The 14,870-nt window shown below is 57.1% G+C and overlaps 1 protein-coding gene across 5 annotated transcripts in view; it reads right to left on the bottom strand.

The window, feature by feature from the left end:
• Window positions 1–4,993: 4,993 nt before the first annotated feature.
• The window catches only part of HIC2 (HIC ZBTB transcriptional repressor 2), a 37,382-nt gene continuing 27,505 nt past the window's right edge, over window positions 4,994–14,870 (bottom strand). For 4 of the 5 annotated variants that reach the window (XM_084994051.1, XM_021072792.2, XM_084994050.1 and 1 more), the window contains exons 2-3: window positions 12,920–13,017; window positions 4,994–11,156 (exon numbers count right to left, since the gene is read on the bottom strand). In XM_084994051.1, the coding sequence (XP_084850177.1) occupies window positions 9,365–11,156; window positions 12,920–12,945 (1,818 nt within the window). In that variant the 5' untranslated portion in view covers window positions 12,946–13,017 and the 3' untranslated portion in view covers window positions 4,994–9,364. The remainder of the gene's footprint in view (window positions 11,157–12,919; window positions 13,018–14,870) is intronic. The other variant, XR_014826084.1, reaches the window with a different exon arrangement.

Genomic DNA, 14,870 nt, shown 5'->3' with positions numbered 1-14,870 from the left:
CTTTTAATTTTCCTGTGGCTCCTAGAAACCAGTCTACTGGAAATGCCACAGCCAGTCAACTGGGACAGCACTGCACCCCCAGCGTCTCCCTGGCCACCCCAGCTACACAGGTGTCCTGATCCAGGAGGCTCAGCCAGGTGGTGGCAGCGTAGTGCCCCGACCAGAGTTCAGGCGAGAAGCTGGGCCATGTTCAGCTTTAATGGGCAGTGACACCGGCCCACCCTGTTACTGTTCTGTGCCTTGACCCCTCTCCACCTACCTACCTTCTGTGGGGCGAGCCAGGCTAATGACACCTCCAGTGAGTCCTGAGCTACTACCCCAGAGGTGGGGGCCAAGTGTGGGTGACAAGGGCCATGGAAATCGACCCCCCCAGTCATGATGCCTCTGCCCTTTGCTCACACCCAACTACCAGAGGCAACTGCCTGTCTTCCTACCCAGCCGCCTGCTGACCCAGTTCTGCCCCTTCCCGGGATTCAGATTCAAGGTCCTCCTCCACGGATCTTCGTTGCTGTGGCTGTGGCATAGGCCAGCAGCTGTAGCTCCAATTCAGCCCTAGCCTGGGAACCTCCATGTGTTGCTAGTACAGCCCTAAAAAGCAAAAAAATAAAATTAAAAAATTAAATAGAATATGTGTAACTGCATGAAGAAGAGCAGGAAGCTGAAAGCTACCCTGGTTCACAGCATCTGGTCAGGGACCCCTCTGCCCCCCTTGCCCAGCCTCCTGGACAAGAAGGTGAGTCTTAGGTGGTGCATTCGGAAGACGGGCCCTGGTCACTGTCTGACAGTGCAAACCCACTCTCCAGCCCACCCTGCGAGGAGGCCTCCAGGATGGCCTGAAGCCTGGCCCCTTTGGGCAGAAGCAGAGTGATCCCTGATTTCAGGCCTCACCCAGGTGGGGGGCAGGGCTCCATCTCAGGGTTAAAGCCCCTTCCCTGTTCTGGGGGAGGAGGGGGAAACCAGGATCTCAGCATTGCTTCCTTTTGAGTCACAGCCCCACAGGGAAGCAGTCCTTTCTTGGTTCTCCAGAGCCGCCTGCTGGCCACACTCAACCAGGTGACCCTTGCTCTTGATTTTGGTCTCCTTGGCCCCAGGCTGTTCTTCAGATTCCTCTCCCTCACTGATCTTACCCAGGGTCCTGGGGTTGAGCCATATCCACATGGTGACATCTGAAGCCCATCCAGAGTAGGGCCCCAGACCATTATCAGGAAGTTCACCATGTGGCTGGGGACGCCCCAGCACTGCCCCCGAAACCTAGGTGGACTCCTACCCTGCTCTGGCCTGTGTCTGCATCCTGCCAATTACTGCCCTATCTGTCCCTCCACTTCTGTGCCTGTAAGTAGAGACAGCACCTACCTCGGCGGGGGGGGTCATGAAGGGTGAATGAGCTGCAGGGCACTCAGGACACTGCGTACACACAAGTGTGCGAGAAAGAGGCTAAAATGAAAGACAAAATTTCCAAGTTTCTGACCTCTTCTGATGGCACCATTGCCCTGGACTGGATCATTCCAACCTCCTGGCAGTCGCCTGGACCTGCCTCCTCCTGCTTCTCAAACACACCAGCTACAGGGCCTTTGCATCTGCTCTTCCCCTGCCTCCTTCACTTCCTTCAGGCTTCGCCCCAACCCCAGTGCCAGCTTCTCAGGGACACACTCCCTGGCAGATCCCCCCACTCCCCATAACTCCCTTCCCACAGACTGGCTTCCCCACTTTCTGTCTCTACCTTCTGCACTGGGAAAAGAGACCAACTCGGGAGGGCTGGCACACAGAAGGGGTTGAATGGACATGTGGACAGCCTATCCCTATGGCAGGGATGAACACATCACCCAGGAACCCCCTCAGCGCCCACACTCCTCCAGATCCCTTGGGGCTCTGGCACTGAGAAGTATAAGACCTCGCCTTGGCTGGTCAGAAGTGCCATGGCCGGCTCAGCACACATGGATACGGTGTTTCCTTCCTGCCACCCCACTGGCAAGGTGAGTGCCACAAAACCCACACACCTTAGGTTACAGACAGACTGGTTCCAAGCTGCTTTTTAGTCTCATTTTTAAATATGAACAAACTGTCAAGGTCACCCAACATTTGAGGAAATCCTTTAAAATTACAGAACAGGGTGCACTTCCCATTGTGACTCAGCAGGTTAAGGACCTGACACAGTGCCCATGAAGATGCAGGTTCAATCCCTGGCCTTGCTCAGTAGGTTAAGGAGCCAGAATTGCCACAAGCTGCAATGTAGGTCACAGATGCAGCTCAGATCTGATGTTGCTGTGGCTGTGGCATAGGCTGGCAGCTGCAGCTCTGAGTCGACCCCTACCCAAGAATTTCCATATGCCACAGACGCAGCCCTAAAAAGAAAAGAAAAAAAAATTACAGAGCAGGGAGTTCCCATTGTGACTCAGTAGGTTAAGAACCTGACTTAGTAACCATGGGGATGAAGGTTTGATCCCTGGCCTCACTCTGTAAGTTAAGGATCCAGTGTTGCTGCAGCTGTGGCATAGGTAACAGATGCAGCTTGGATCCAGTGTGCCTGTGGTGTAGGCTGGCAGCTGCAGCTCCAATTCAACCCTAGCCTGGGAACTTCCATATACCAAAAATGCAGCCCTAAAAAGCAAAAAGAAAAAGAGAAAAAAAAAATTATAGGCCAGGGACAAAATGCAACAATCAAGGAACAAACAGATGAAAGAAAACTAAAAATAAATTGAGATGCTTTAAAAATCAGTTTGCGTCTTCTCAAGGGAAAGAGTCTGCAGAGTGGAACTGACCCATCATGCCCTCAAGGAATGGACAGTGTCAAAACAAAGAGACAGCACCTGAAGCTGCCAGGGAGGAAATCGGGTCACACACAGGAGACAGGACTTCTCGACACCCTGCAAGGTAGAAGCCAATGGAGCAACTCCCAGACTCAGCAGGAAAGTGATATTCAACCTACAATTCTATACCCAGCCCAACTACCACTCCACATCCTTCAAAAGCATTTTCAACATTGTCTCAAAAAATCTGCTTCCCATATGTTCTTTTGTCACGATGGTATTGGAGGAAATATGCTACCAAAACCAGTATGTTGCCCAAGAAAAGATCACACAAGAGCCAGGAAAGAGTACTCCTGACACAGGACAAAAAGGCAGGACCACCCCCACCCCCCACCCTGTCCCAACTGTACAGGTCAGCAGGCTTCAGAACAGATGCTCCCTGGGAAAAAGAACAGATGGCATTTGATTCTGTGGAAAACTAGTGGGAGGCATTTCAGTGTCAAAGGGTGGAGAAAGCCTCAAAACAAAAGGAGCAATTGAAGGGGAGTTCCCACTGCGGCACAATGGAAATGAATCTGACTAGGAACCATGAGGTTGTGGGTTCGATCCCTGGCCTTGCTCAGTGGGTTAAGGATCCAGGGTTACCTTGAGCTGTGGTGTATGTTGCAGATGCGGCTCAGATCTGGTGTTGCTGTGGCTGTGGTATAGGCCAGCAGCTACAGCTCCAATTAGACCCCTAGCCTGTGACCCTCCATGTGCTGCAGGTGTAGCCCTAAAAAGACCAAAAAAAAAAAAAAAAAAAAAAAAAAAAAAAAAAAAAAAAAGGAGCAACTGAAAAAAGATTATTAAACCTCAAAAATTTCAAGAAAGGCCAGTACCCTGGTTAGCCCAGCAATAAACAACTGTACATAGTGATAATGAGTAAAGATTAGCCAATCATTCCAGCTTTCGTAAATGAAGTTTCATGGAATATGGCCACACCTGTCTACTTACACTGTTGATGGCTGCTTTTGCTCTGACCACAGTGGTGAGTCACCGGACTATTCAGCCTATAGTCTACCACTTGGCTACTTTACAGAAAAAGCTTGCCAACCCCTAGATCATACTAAACACCTGATAACCATCTGGGGGAAAACAAGGGAAGGGGATGAGGGTAATAAACTGAAATTATTTCCTACTGTAAACCCACCCTATGGCTGCCTGTACAACATGGGCACGGGCTTGGAAGGGCAGTCATTTTCATTTTAAGCCTTTTTAAAAGCCATTTGATCATTCTATGTTCAAGTATTGTTTTTGCTTTGGTTTTGTTGGTTTTTCTTTTTTTCTTTTTTTTTTTTTTTGCTTTTTAGGGCTGCACCCAGGGCATATGTAAGTTCCCAGGCTAGGGGCTGAATCGGAGCTGCAGCTGTTGGCCTACACCACAGTCACAGCAACGTGGGATACAATCCGTGTCTGCGTCCTACACCACAGCTCATGGCAATGCTGGATCCTTAACCCACTGAGCAAGGCCAGGGATGGAACCTGCATTCTCATGGATCCTAGTTGGGATCGTTAACCGCTGAGCCATGAAGGTAACTCCCGAATACTGTTTTGATAAACCAAAAAATAATTTTAAAACAATTGAACTTACTGAGAGCTAGAATGCCTGTATTCTTCTGGACATGCATCCACTGCTTGCCCTGTAGCCGCTTGGACATCTGCAGACCACGGAGTCAGTAGGCTAAGCCAGCTGACCACCCTCCCAGCCCCAATGCTGCTCCTCCTGGGTTTTTCCTCAGCCTGGGACACAGAGATCTTATAAGAGGGACAGTCCTTCAGGGAATAGGATCTACTGTCCCCAAACCTGGAAACTAAGATCACCCCCCCATCCTCACCACACCCAACCCCAAGACCAAGGGACAGGAAGCAAAGAGCCCTCCCTGCCCGGTCTGACTCTATCATTCCAGTGGCTGGTTCTGGACACGGACCACACCTCCTCATCCAGGCCACCAGGGCCACATCCCCTCTATACATACATCTTGTTCCCCAAACTGCCTCATCCACATTGGACCAACCTGCCCAAGATGATGCTGACTCCAGTGCTTGGCTCATAACCCACACACCACCACACGGGGCTCAGCCCCCTTAGGACGGTGGCTGGCTGATGTCTGCCACCCAGTTCCCACCCTCCTAGGTCTTGGACGCACTGGCAAGAGAAAGGAAAGCAGTTTGTCTCTTAGTGAGAGAACAGAGGCTCCACGCAAGAGTTTTCAATCAAGCTTTTAATGAAAAGATCATAAAATAACAGTTTCTCATCACTGTACATTAAGACTGCACGCTTCTGAATGGAGAGATGGGTGAACTGCTTTACTATGACACTTGAGGGCCGCATACCTGCAGCCCCAACCTGAATTTATCCAAACTCTCAAGGGAAGTGAAGATGTGACGACAGCGGCGGTGGCCGGTACAGGAGTGCGATCATGGTCCCCTTCCTGTTCCTGGGAAGGGTGCGTATTAGGACGTGGTCCCTCTTCCAGTTCCCATTAAACAAAACAGCTATAACCCCATCCCTCCCCTCCCCCTCGAGGTATTTGTGAACGGGCCAGTGCCCAACCTGGGGTCCCCCAACAGGGGAGGGGGAGCAAGTGATGGGTGGGGACAGAGAGGCTCCCCTCAGCACCTGGCCCCACCGCCCCCCAAGTGGGGGGGGGGGGCCTGGGGACTCTCCCTGCCCCATGTGAGGTCTGTTCTGCAGCATATTTGAGGTCAATAAATACAGCAATAAATAGCAAGGTGAGGTAGGGGGAGGGGTTCCCGGTAGAAAATTCAAGTGGGGCGACAAGCTGGCGGTCCTGGGAAGGGGGTCCTGGGCAGCCTCCATTCGATTCCCACAATGAACACCCACCCTGATTTGGAATGTCAGACTGAGGCACCGCTCCGCCCCTCACTCCTGGCATCGGTCTCACAGGTTCAGTAACGCCCAACCCGACTCTGGAAGAGCGAGGCCTTGGTCCCTGTGCATGGCACAGCAGGGCTGAGACCCCCCTGGCGCCTCTGCTTTCGTCCCCCAGGCAAGGGGATGGGATGGATGAAGCCGCCTCAGCCCTGAGCCCTGCCCTCCTGGCTGCCCAGGCCTCACCCCAACTCAGGACAGCCAAGGGGAGGGTGGCCGGGGTCTGCCCACCCAGCCAGCCCGCCCGATCGCACTCCTGCACACGCGGGTCCAGTGAATACTGACGGGTTGGGATGGGGTGGGGGCAGGGTTAGCCCAGTGCCCCCAAGTGGCAATGGAGGGGTAACACACACGGCTGCGGCTCTGTCTGGGTCCAGGGTGTGGGTCTCACAGGCTGCAGTTATGGCTATGCCGTGAGTCTCTGAGATTCGTATTTGCTTAAAGGTTCATCTTTGCTTCTTTACCTTTTTTGCAATCCTGGAGGAGCCCTCGCGGTGGGCTCGGTCTGGTGGGAGCGTGCGGTGGCGGAGCCCAGCCTGCCGCTTGCTCACCCCGAGTCTGAGAAATAAATACATTCATCACTGCACAAACATATTGATACAAAAACAACACTGTTCAGAGTGTTTGCACCGTCTGTGTAGGTAAGGACCGGCCCAGTGAGCCCCTCCCACTGCTGGGGTGGGGGGGGTCCCCAGAGGGCGGAGACCCGCTGGAGTTGTGCAAAGGTCCTGGTTTTTGGCTTGAGAGGGACCCTCACATCAACCCACCTGAGGGTCGTGGGCAGGGCAGTGGGGTGGAGGCGCACCTCCCTCCCAGGGCCCAAGCCCAGACGCCAGTCCTGTGGCCAGAGCTGACGGTCACCCCTGCTGTGCCAGCTGGCCAGGACCGCCACGGTCTGACCAGGAGGCCTGGGGGCTGGTCAGCCCAGGCCCAAGCTCTTTGGTGCCAGCTGGACTGGGAGAAGCCCGGGCTGGGGAGGAGGCTCAGGCAGATGCGGGGCCTCCACGCCAGCCCCGGCCCCACAATGGCCCCTCAGCCCGAGAGCCATTCCAGGGCCGACTCAGAAGGGCCTCCAGCAGAAGGTTGGGATTCACGGAACTGGCCTTACAGCTGCTGAGGTCTGAAACTGTAAAAGTTTATGTAAACAATGAGATAAATATATTAGCATCTTTTTTCTGAGCCCATTGAGGTTCCATACGCATTCAAAATGTGCTTTGGTTTAAAAAATAGGTTTTGTGAATTTGGATGTGAGCTTCTTTTTTCTTTTTTTTTTTTCTTTTTGTTGTTTATCCTCTTTCCTACATGACATCTGCTATTTTCTGTTTCCTGTTTCTCCGAAACATTCAGGAATTAAGTGACTAAAGCAGAGAACTGTGAGCCGCCCTCGGCCTCCAGCGGCCTAACCTCCTGGCGAGGCTCTAACACATCTCCACACACACAACTCGCGAGCACACGCTCCACTTGAAACCAAAGGAAAAGGAAAACAAAACCGAGTGTTGTGTTAACCCCGCCCACCCCACAAACCCTTAAAGTCTTAAATAGGAAACTAGTGTTTTGCTTTCTTGTTAAAATACAGAGAAGGCTCGGTACAATCCTCAGGTGGGTACAATACTACGTCGCGCGAAGGTCGAGTGAGGGCTTCTGGCCCCTTCCCTGAAGCTCTGCCATGAACCACCTGCTTCACCGGGGGCCGCGCCCGGGGTGTGTGTGCAGCTCCCGATACAGACTTTTGTCGTGTGGCTTAAGTGCTGACGGAGTGGGGGGCTGGGGAGCAGAGGGACTGGGACAAGTCCCCAGAGGGAAGAGGGCTGGTCTGGGCCAGGAGCACCACCAGAGGGATCAGCAGGGCCCCACGTGGCCAGAGTACCCTCATTCGCGACACCCACCATCCGGGTCCCTGAACTCAGGCTGTTTTCAGCTGGGGGGGGTGGTCTCTGCAGGGGTGGAGGAGTGGGGGTAGGGAGTGACTCCGCAATTTTTTGGTCTGAACTTAAAGTAGAAAGAAAAAAAAAAAAAAAAGAAGTAAGAGCCAAAGCAAAACAAAAACGACAAAGCTGCTTGTCCAGCTCTGTGGCTCCAGGCGGACGAGGACAATGGGGCTGACCTCGAGACCTTGGTTTGGCCTTGGCAGCCTGGCTCTAGGCCCATGGAGGTGCCTGAGGCTGGAGGAGAACTAAAGGTGAGGGGCGAGGGTGGACTAGGGGCTGAGCCGAAGGGTGGCAGCCAGACTCTCACCAGAGCAGCCATGGGCCAGGATGGCCCAGAGGTGCCCTCTCTGTCGGGGCAGGAGGTAACACACCACTTTGGTCAGCCCCTCTACCCTGACCAGGCAGGAACTGCAGCCCTCCTGAGGTCAAGTTCTCATAGGCCTGGGTGACAAGATGGGAGGGGCTCACTTCCACCCCATCTGGGTCCAGAAGGAAGCTTTGAGGGCTTTGTCCCACAGCCAATGCTTGGGCTCCCTGGAGGCTGGGGCACTTGCACCCCGACTTGGCCCAGATTAGAGGGCTGCTCAGCACACACTCAGGGGCGGCGGCGGCGGCGGGAGGGCGGGGGGGGGGATGGCTAGCTGCATAAGCACGGAAGAAATGCAGGCGCCTCTTCTGAGAGGACCCCAGGAGGCCCACTCATTTGAACGCACATCTTCCTGTGCACACTGACAGGAGGAAAACACAAGTGTCACGACCACAACTGCCATCACCAACGTCCTATTCTCGAAAATTCAAGAGGTAGCAAAAGGTCAGAAGTCTCTCCACCTTGATCGGGAAGGAAGGGAGGAAGGAAAGAAGGAAACGCAACGTTGAGTCCACACGCACCGCACACACCACACACACACACACACACACACACACACACACACACACGAGAAAATGGAAACGCGTACCGACGCCCTGGCACCAAGTCCAGCCTCCCCCCCCGCCCCCCACCAGCCCCAGACCTTCCAGTTCAAACATTCACATAAACATTACATGGGGTTTCCTCTTAATAAAAAACAAGTACCTCTAAACAAAGAATATTCCTCGGAAACTATGGGAAAAGCACTCTCTCTCCTGAGGCAGCCGAGGCAGGGCTCGGGGCCCAGGAAGCCTTTGGCCAAGAAGGGCTTCTGGGGCCTGGAGGGTGGGTGCCCAGCCTGTAGCCAGGCAGGGCGGGGCAGGGCCCCGGTACATTCAGTCTGCAGACCCAGGCTCAGCCCCGAGGGGCCAGAAGGAAAATAAACTCTTGTTGGTTTTGGTTTAAAAAACAAAATTCAAAAAGAAGAAAGGAACAGATCAGTAGGAATAACAGCCACACAGGCCCAAAGGGCTCTTCAGTTGTGGAGAGGTAGGCGGTGGGGGCCCTGACTGTCCCAGCGCCAATGAGTGGTGACCCCTGGGCTCAAGGAGAGAGGGCACTGTCCCCCCCACTCTGGCACCACTCCCCTCAGAGCCAGGCTGGCTGCAGAGACACCCAGTCACGGCAGCCCTGCGCCCTCCGCCCCCCTCCCACAAGGAGGGAGGCCCCACTCCCCCTGCTCCGACCTGGCCTGCCGACCGGTGACCCACTCCCGCCAGCCCCACTCGGCCTTTGCCATCAGGATGGGGAGGCAGGTAGCTCAGTGGCCATCCTCCTCGCCCCCGGTAAGACTGGATTAAAGCTCTGGGGGTGGGGGCCACAAGCCGCTGGGGCCGGAGGTCTTTGGCTTCTAGGAGGGGGAGGTGTGCATGCGCAGGTGGCTGATGAGGTTGCGCTGCTGTGTGAACTTGCCCCCGCACAGCTGGCACTCATAGGGCTTCTCGCCTGAGTGCACGCGCATATGCTCGGTCAGGCGGTACTGGCGGGTGAAGCGCATGCCGCACTCATCACAGGCAAAGGGCTTCAGACCCAGGTGGCTGCGCATGTGGCGTGTCATGGTGCCGCGCTGCGTGAACATCTTGCCGCAGATGTTGCAGGGGAAGGGCCGCGTCAGCCAGTGTGTCTTCTCGTGCTGGCGCAGCGTGGCTGGGTCCTTGTAGGTCTTCTCGCAGACCGAGCACTTAAAGGGCCGGGGCTCAGCTGCATAGGCTGCACTGGGCGCTGACAGGTCCTCGGCTTCCTCCTCGGCGCCCTCCTCCTTGATGAGGAGCTCCTCCTCTGTGTGCGTCTCCACATGGGCATTGAGCTGCTCGGAGCTGGGGAAGCCCTTGGCGCAGGGAATGCACACATACAGGTTGTCCCCGTAGGACACTGTCTCGTAGCCCTCTGGCCGGTAGAGGTAGTGGGCACCAGCGTGGCCGCTGCCCCCCTCACTCCCACTCTGCCCACTCTCCTCACTTGCGTCCTTGCCGTTCTCCTCTTCCTCCTTGCAGGGGTATGGGGGCTCCACGTAGGGCCCACCTGCTGTTGCCATGTTGCTGGCCAGGATGCCATTGGGGACCCTGTCTCCAAGCCCCTCGGCCTCCTCCCCTGGGGAGGGGCCCTTGGGTGCCACTTCCCTCCGCTCAAAGGGGGAGGCCACCACCGGCTCTTTCTTGGCCCACTCTTTTTTGCGGGCTGAGTGCCGGAGGCTCTTCCGGGGCTGCCCACCAGGCCCCTCCAGCAGGCTCAGGTGGTTGTCCTCAGCCCCCTCCAGATCCATGGGCTCGCTGGGGGCACCCCCCAGCTCGGCATAAGAGGCACTATTGGAGACAGGAGGGGCAGAGGCTGAGAGGGGTGAGCCGTGCTGACTGTCGCTCAGGTGGGCCGGGTCGTCGGGGGTGAGGGGGGGCCCAGGGGTAGTGGGGGGCAGTGGGGGGCTCTTCTTGGACAAGTCCAGGCCCAGCTCCTGCTCACAGCCCCCACTGCTCCCATTGGTGCTGCAGCCCCCCAGGCCAGCCTCCCCGCTAGTAGGACACACTGGCCGGCCCAGGCCATGCACACTCTCCTGGCTGGAGCCACCCAGGAAGAGCTCGTCATCTGAGCCTTTGGCCTGGGGGAGCTCTTGGGGGGTGAGTGCCCCCTTGCGCCCATCCATGAGCCCCGGATACCGGGCCTGGATGACGGAAGCTGTGGACAGCCGCTGGCTGCGGGGTGGGCGTCCCAGGCCGGCCCCACCCCGCCCAGAGCTAAAGGGCTTGCCAGATCTCTTGAGTTTGCGGCGGCAAAGGGCTGCCAACTCAGGCAGCTGGAGGTAGCTGGCGGCGGTGAGGAGCGTGCTAAAGTTGGGCTCAGCTGGCTGATCGCTGGGCAGCAGCTTGCCGGTATAGATGAAGTCTAGGATCTGCTGGAACACCGTGGAGCTGACCATGTCTGTGTCCAGGTTGATGAGGTTGTCATGAAGGACCAGGGACTTGAAGTAGATGCTGCTGGCGGCAAGGACGTTCTTGTGGGCTCGGAAGATGGAGTTCTCCACCATGATGATGACGTCACACAGGAAGCCCTTGGTCCTCTGCTGGTTCAGCTGCAGCAGGAGCTGCTTTGAGTGGCTGGGCAGCTCCATGTCGGGCCCCATGTCCCCACGCCCTGCCCACACGCACCACCTGTGGGCAAGAACAGGCATGCACGTGTCAGCTGGGACCCTCCACATGAACCTGGCCACTGGCCGCCTCTTGAAGCACAGTGCCTGTGCAGGGAACTCATACTACCCAGACTGGCCAAGAAGGTGAGCGGCAGCAGCCCATATGCAAGCAGAGGACAATGAAGTCACGAGATGCCAAGCAGACAAACTGGGATTTGAATTTGGCTCCACAGCCCAAGGTACCATCTCTGCACCAAAGGTGGCCAACTCCATGCCTGGGGGGACCCAGAAGTAACCGGCAAGGGACTAGGAGATACTGGGTAGTAGCAGGAATTGAAGGGACAGGAGCCCCTAAGTGGGTGGACTTCCTACAAGGGCACACAGCTCCCCAGCTTTCAGAATAAGTCAGAAGGAATTCCTGTTGTGGTTCACTGAGTAAAGAACCCAACACAGTGTCGGTGAGGATGGGGGTTCAATCCCTGGCCCCACTCAGCGGATTAAGGATCCAGCAGTGCCACAAGCTGTAGCTCCAATTCGACCCCAGCCCAGAAACTTCCATATGCTGCAGGTGCAGCCATAAAAAGGAAAAAAAAAAAAAGAGTAAGCCGGAAGTCCAGATTTCCAGATGAAACTGCCCGATGCAAAGTGAAGGTTCTTTTTCCTTGAACACCATGTGGGCTAGATCAAACACGCAGCCTCTGGTCTGCGATCCCTGCTTTAGGCTGGGTCCTTCTCAACAACCCTAGAGGCTTCCCAGACTTTGAGGTCTGCCAGTATCACCTAACACTACAGCCTAAGGGCCACCCCTGCCCCCACCCCACGGGCACTGAGCACCTTCCTGGCCTGGGTCTCTGGGAGCTGAGAAGGAGAGGTGGCCTGGGAAACTCACCCAGCCTGGCCAAGATGCTAACTGGTGTCACTGAGTAGTAAACACGCCAAGGAACCCTGTCAGTGGCCATGGGGCACTGTGCCTGAACCATGTGCCCATACCACTGGGCAGCAGGGCCGCTGGGCAAGGCCGTGGCTCGCAGCCCCTCCAAGCACTCCCCCAGGTTCTCTGTGCTGTGAGGCCAATGAGGGGCCTTCAAGTTCTTCCATTCAGAACCTGACCTCTGACCTCTGAAAGGAACTGATTGCGGAGCTTCCCCCACCCACATGGCACGCAGCCCTGCCTCCCTGTGACACAAAACTTTCTCAGGCCCGCATCTGCCCTCATTCTCAAAGATGCAGAGAGCCCTCCCATAACCTGTGCACCCTAAGGAAGGCTTCCAGTGCCCTGTGAACACTTTGGCCAGCACCCAGGGCTGACAGCAGGAGGCAGCAAGCACCTTGGGCCAGCTCAGCCTCGTCACACTGTTTCAAGAAACTCAGAGGCTGGAGCCTCCCCAGGGAACCAACCCTGCACCACTCCCTGCCCTTGAGCCAGCCAGGTAGGAACAAAGAGCCCAAGGCATGGTTCCACACTGGCCAGGACACCCAGCCCAAGGGAAATGCTATGTCAGCTTCACCAGTACCTGGGACGTGCAGTCTCCAGGTCTGGCAAAGGAACTGACGAAGGGCAGGAGGTCCCAATCTCCAAGAGCCTGAGCCCACAGTAGCCCCTCCTCCCCAAGCCCCAGCCTCTCCTCCATGCTCCCCAGTGCTGCCTGAACACAAAGGACTGCACTGCAGGCCAGGGTGCAGGCCCATGGCAGCTGTGGGCTGCCCAGAGTCTCCAGGAGAAGGCCCAGGCATCCTCCCTCTGCCCCTCTCCCACACCTCCCTGGCCCTCCCTCCCCAGCCTACCGGAGTGCCAGGGGCCCAGAAACCATGTGAGCAGCAGCCAGCGGGGGTGGCCTCCTTGAGCGTGTGGCCTCCCTGAGGGTGCATCAATGCCTGGTCACCTGGGGAGGAGAAGATGGACATGGTTACTTGGACAGGCATCAACTAGGGGAGGGGGACATGAGGGAGAAGTGCCTGGGGGCCCTGGAGCCCTCACTCCCAGGAAGGTCTGGGGTGTCTCTGGCTAGGACACCTGAACAGCTGAGCAGGAGACAGTGGCCACAGTGGCCACAGTCAGGCCTGGTGGCAGGGAAGAACAGAGGCTTGGGGAGCCCAGCTGCACCCTCCTCCCACCCTCCCCCTTCCCCGGAGATTTAGGACACTCCAAAGGCCACCTAGATCTGGGGGAACTGGTGGCAGGCATATAATTCCTGGTAGGCCGACAGGCCTGGTGGCAGGAGGCCTGGGCAAGGCCCTTCCCAGGCTGGCCACATTTACATAACAAAAGGTCAAAATTGGAGGCACTGGTGCAAGGGGCTATTTATAAGAACCAGTCTCAACCGCTTCTGGCTCTCCTGCCTCCTTCCCTTCCCTGCTCTCGCCCCCTCCCTGCCCAGAGCGCCCAGCCCCCTCCTGCCTGGCCCAGCCTGACCACATGGCTTTCGAAGGCTCGCCCTTTCAATACCAGCCCGCCAAGGCCCCTGGCAGCTGCCGCCAGATGCAAGCAGGCTCCCTCTGCTCCCCACCCCAGAGCTTTGGGAGGGGGTCCTGAGGCTCTGGCTCCTTGCCCCCAACTCAGGAAGGCCTAGGTTCCCTCAGAAGGGAGCCAGGGGTGGGGGAGGAAGCCTGTAGCAGCCTGAGCCCCTCCCACCTGCCCTTCCTCCGCCCCCAGGGCCAGGGAAGCTCAGCAGGTCCCTCAGGAATGTGGCCAGACCCGGGGTGCGGGGTGGCAGGGAGGCCTCAGCCCCAGCCTGCCAGCTGTCTCTCACCAGGCCCCCTGCACAGCACAGCTCCCCTCTGGCAGGGCTGGCGGGGGAGGGGGCACAGTTGTCCCAGAGGGCAGCAGAACCAGCTCTGTAGGTCCAGCAGCCTGAGTGCGTCCACATTTCATGAAGGAGACCTGAGCCCCTTGTCAGCCTCTCCCACCAGCAGAGGCCAGAGAGGCCATGGGACAGAGCCAAGTCCACCCTTGGGAGGGGCCAGAGACCACCGAAATGCTTGAGAGTGCAGCTGGGGAGAACAGACAGGAGCCACACCAGGGTCCCCACCTGACCCCAGAACAACCCAAGCCCCACCCAGGCCGTGCCCACCCAGCAGCCCCTCCTCTGCACATGCCAGACCGAGCAACCAGCGGCGCCCCCTTGTTCTTGCCGAGATCAGGCTGACCAGCTTGACCACTCCTCCCTGGGAAGGCTGAACTACTGACGAACTGACTCCACCACCCTACACCGGGGGAGGCTCAGCAGGACAGGGCAGAAGAGGCCTCACTGCACCCTCCACTGGGCGGGGGAAGGGGGGTGGCTGCCAGCTAGGAGGCCACCTCCAGCACAAAGCTGCCCTACCTGCCGTCCACCAGGTTCAGGCTGTATGGGGTATGGGCATAAGCTCATCACAGGTGAGAGCAGGACCCCTGCAAAGCTACCCTCCTCCCAGGCCCCTCAGCCCTATGGCTCAGAGGTGGGTGTGGGGGCAGCCAGCACCCACCTTGGAGAGCCCAAGTGGGATGGGGTGGGGGATAACTAGAAACATAGCTGTGGGGCTGGCCCAGCAAGCTGGCAGTAAAATGAGGCTGCGCCTGGCTCTGGCTCCTGGCACCCAGCAGCTGCCTGGCAGCAGGCCCTGCCAGCACGCCTACTGGCCCGAGGTTCCCACGCCCAGCACAGCCCGCTGCCCGTCCAGAGTGCTGGCTCCAGGATACCTAAGATCTGTGGTAGTGGGACAGCTCAGAAAAGTCCTCCTCGGGGTTTCCTTCGTG

This window comes from Sus scrofa, chromosome 14 (assembly GCF_054392235.1).
Source record: "Sus scrofa isolate SSC_HxYL_T2T_F1_AM1 chromosome 14, Sscrofa_HxYL_maternal_Yorkshire_Landrace_v2.0, whole genome shotgun sequence".
In the NCBI taxonomy this organism is placed as follows: domain Eukaryota; kingdom Metazoa; phylum Chordata; class Mammalia; order Artiodactyla; family Suidae; genus Sus; species Sus scrofa.
The sequence above is the reverse complement of the archived record's forward strand: the minus strand, read 5'-3'. Positions and strand labels throughout refer to the sequence as shown.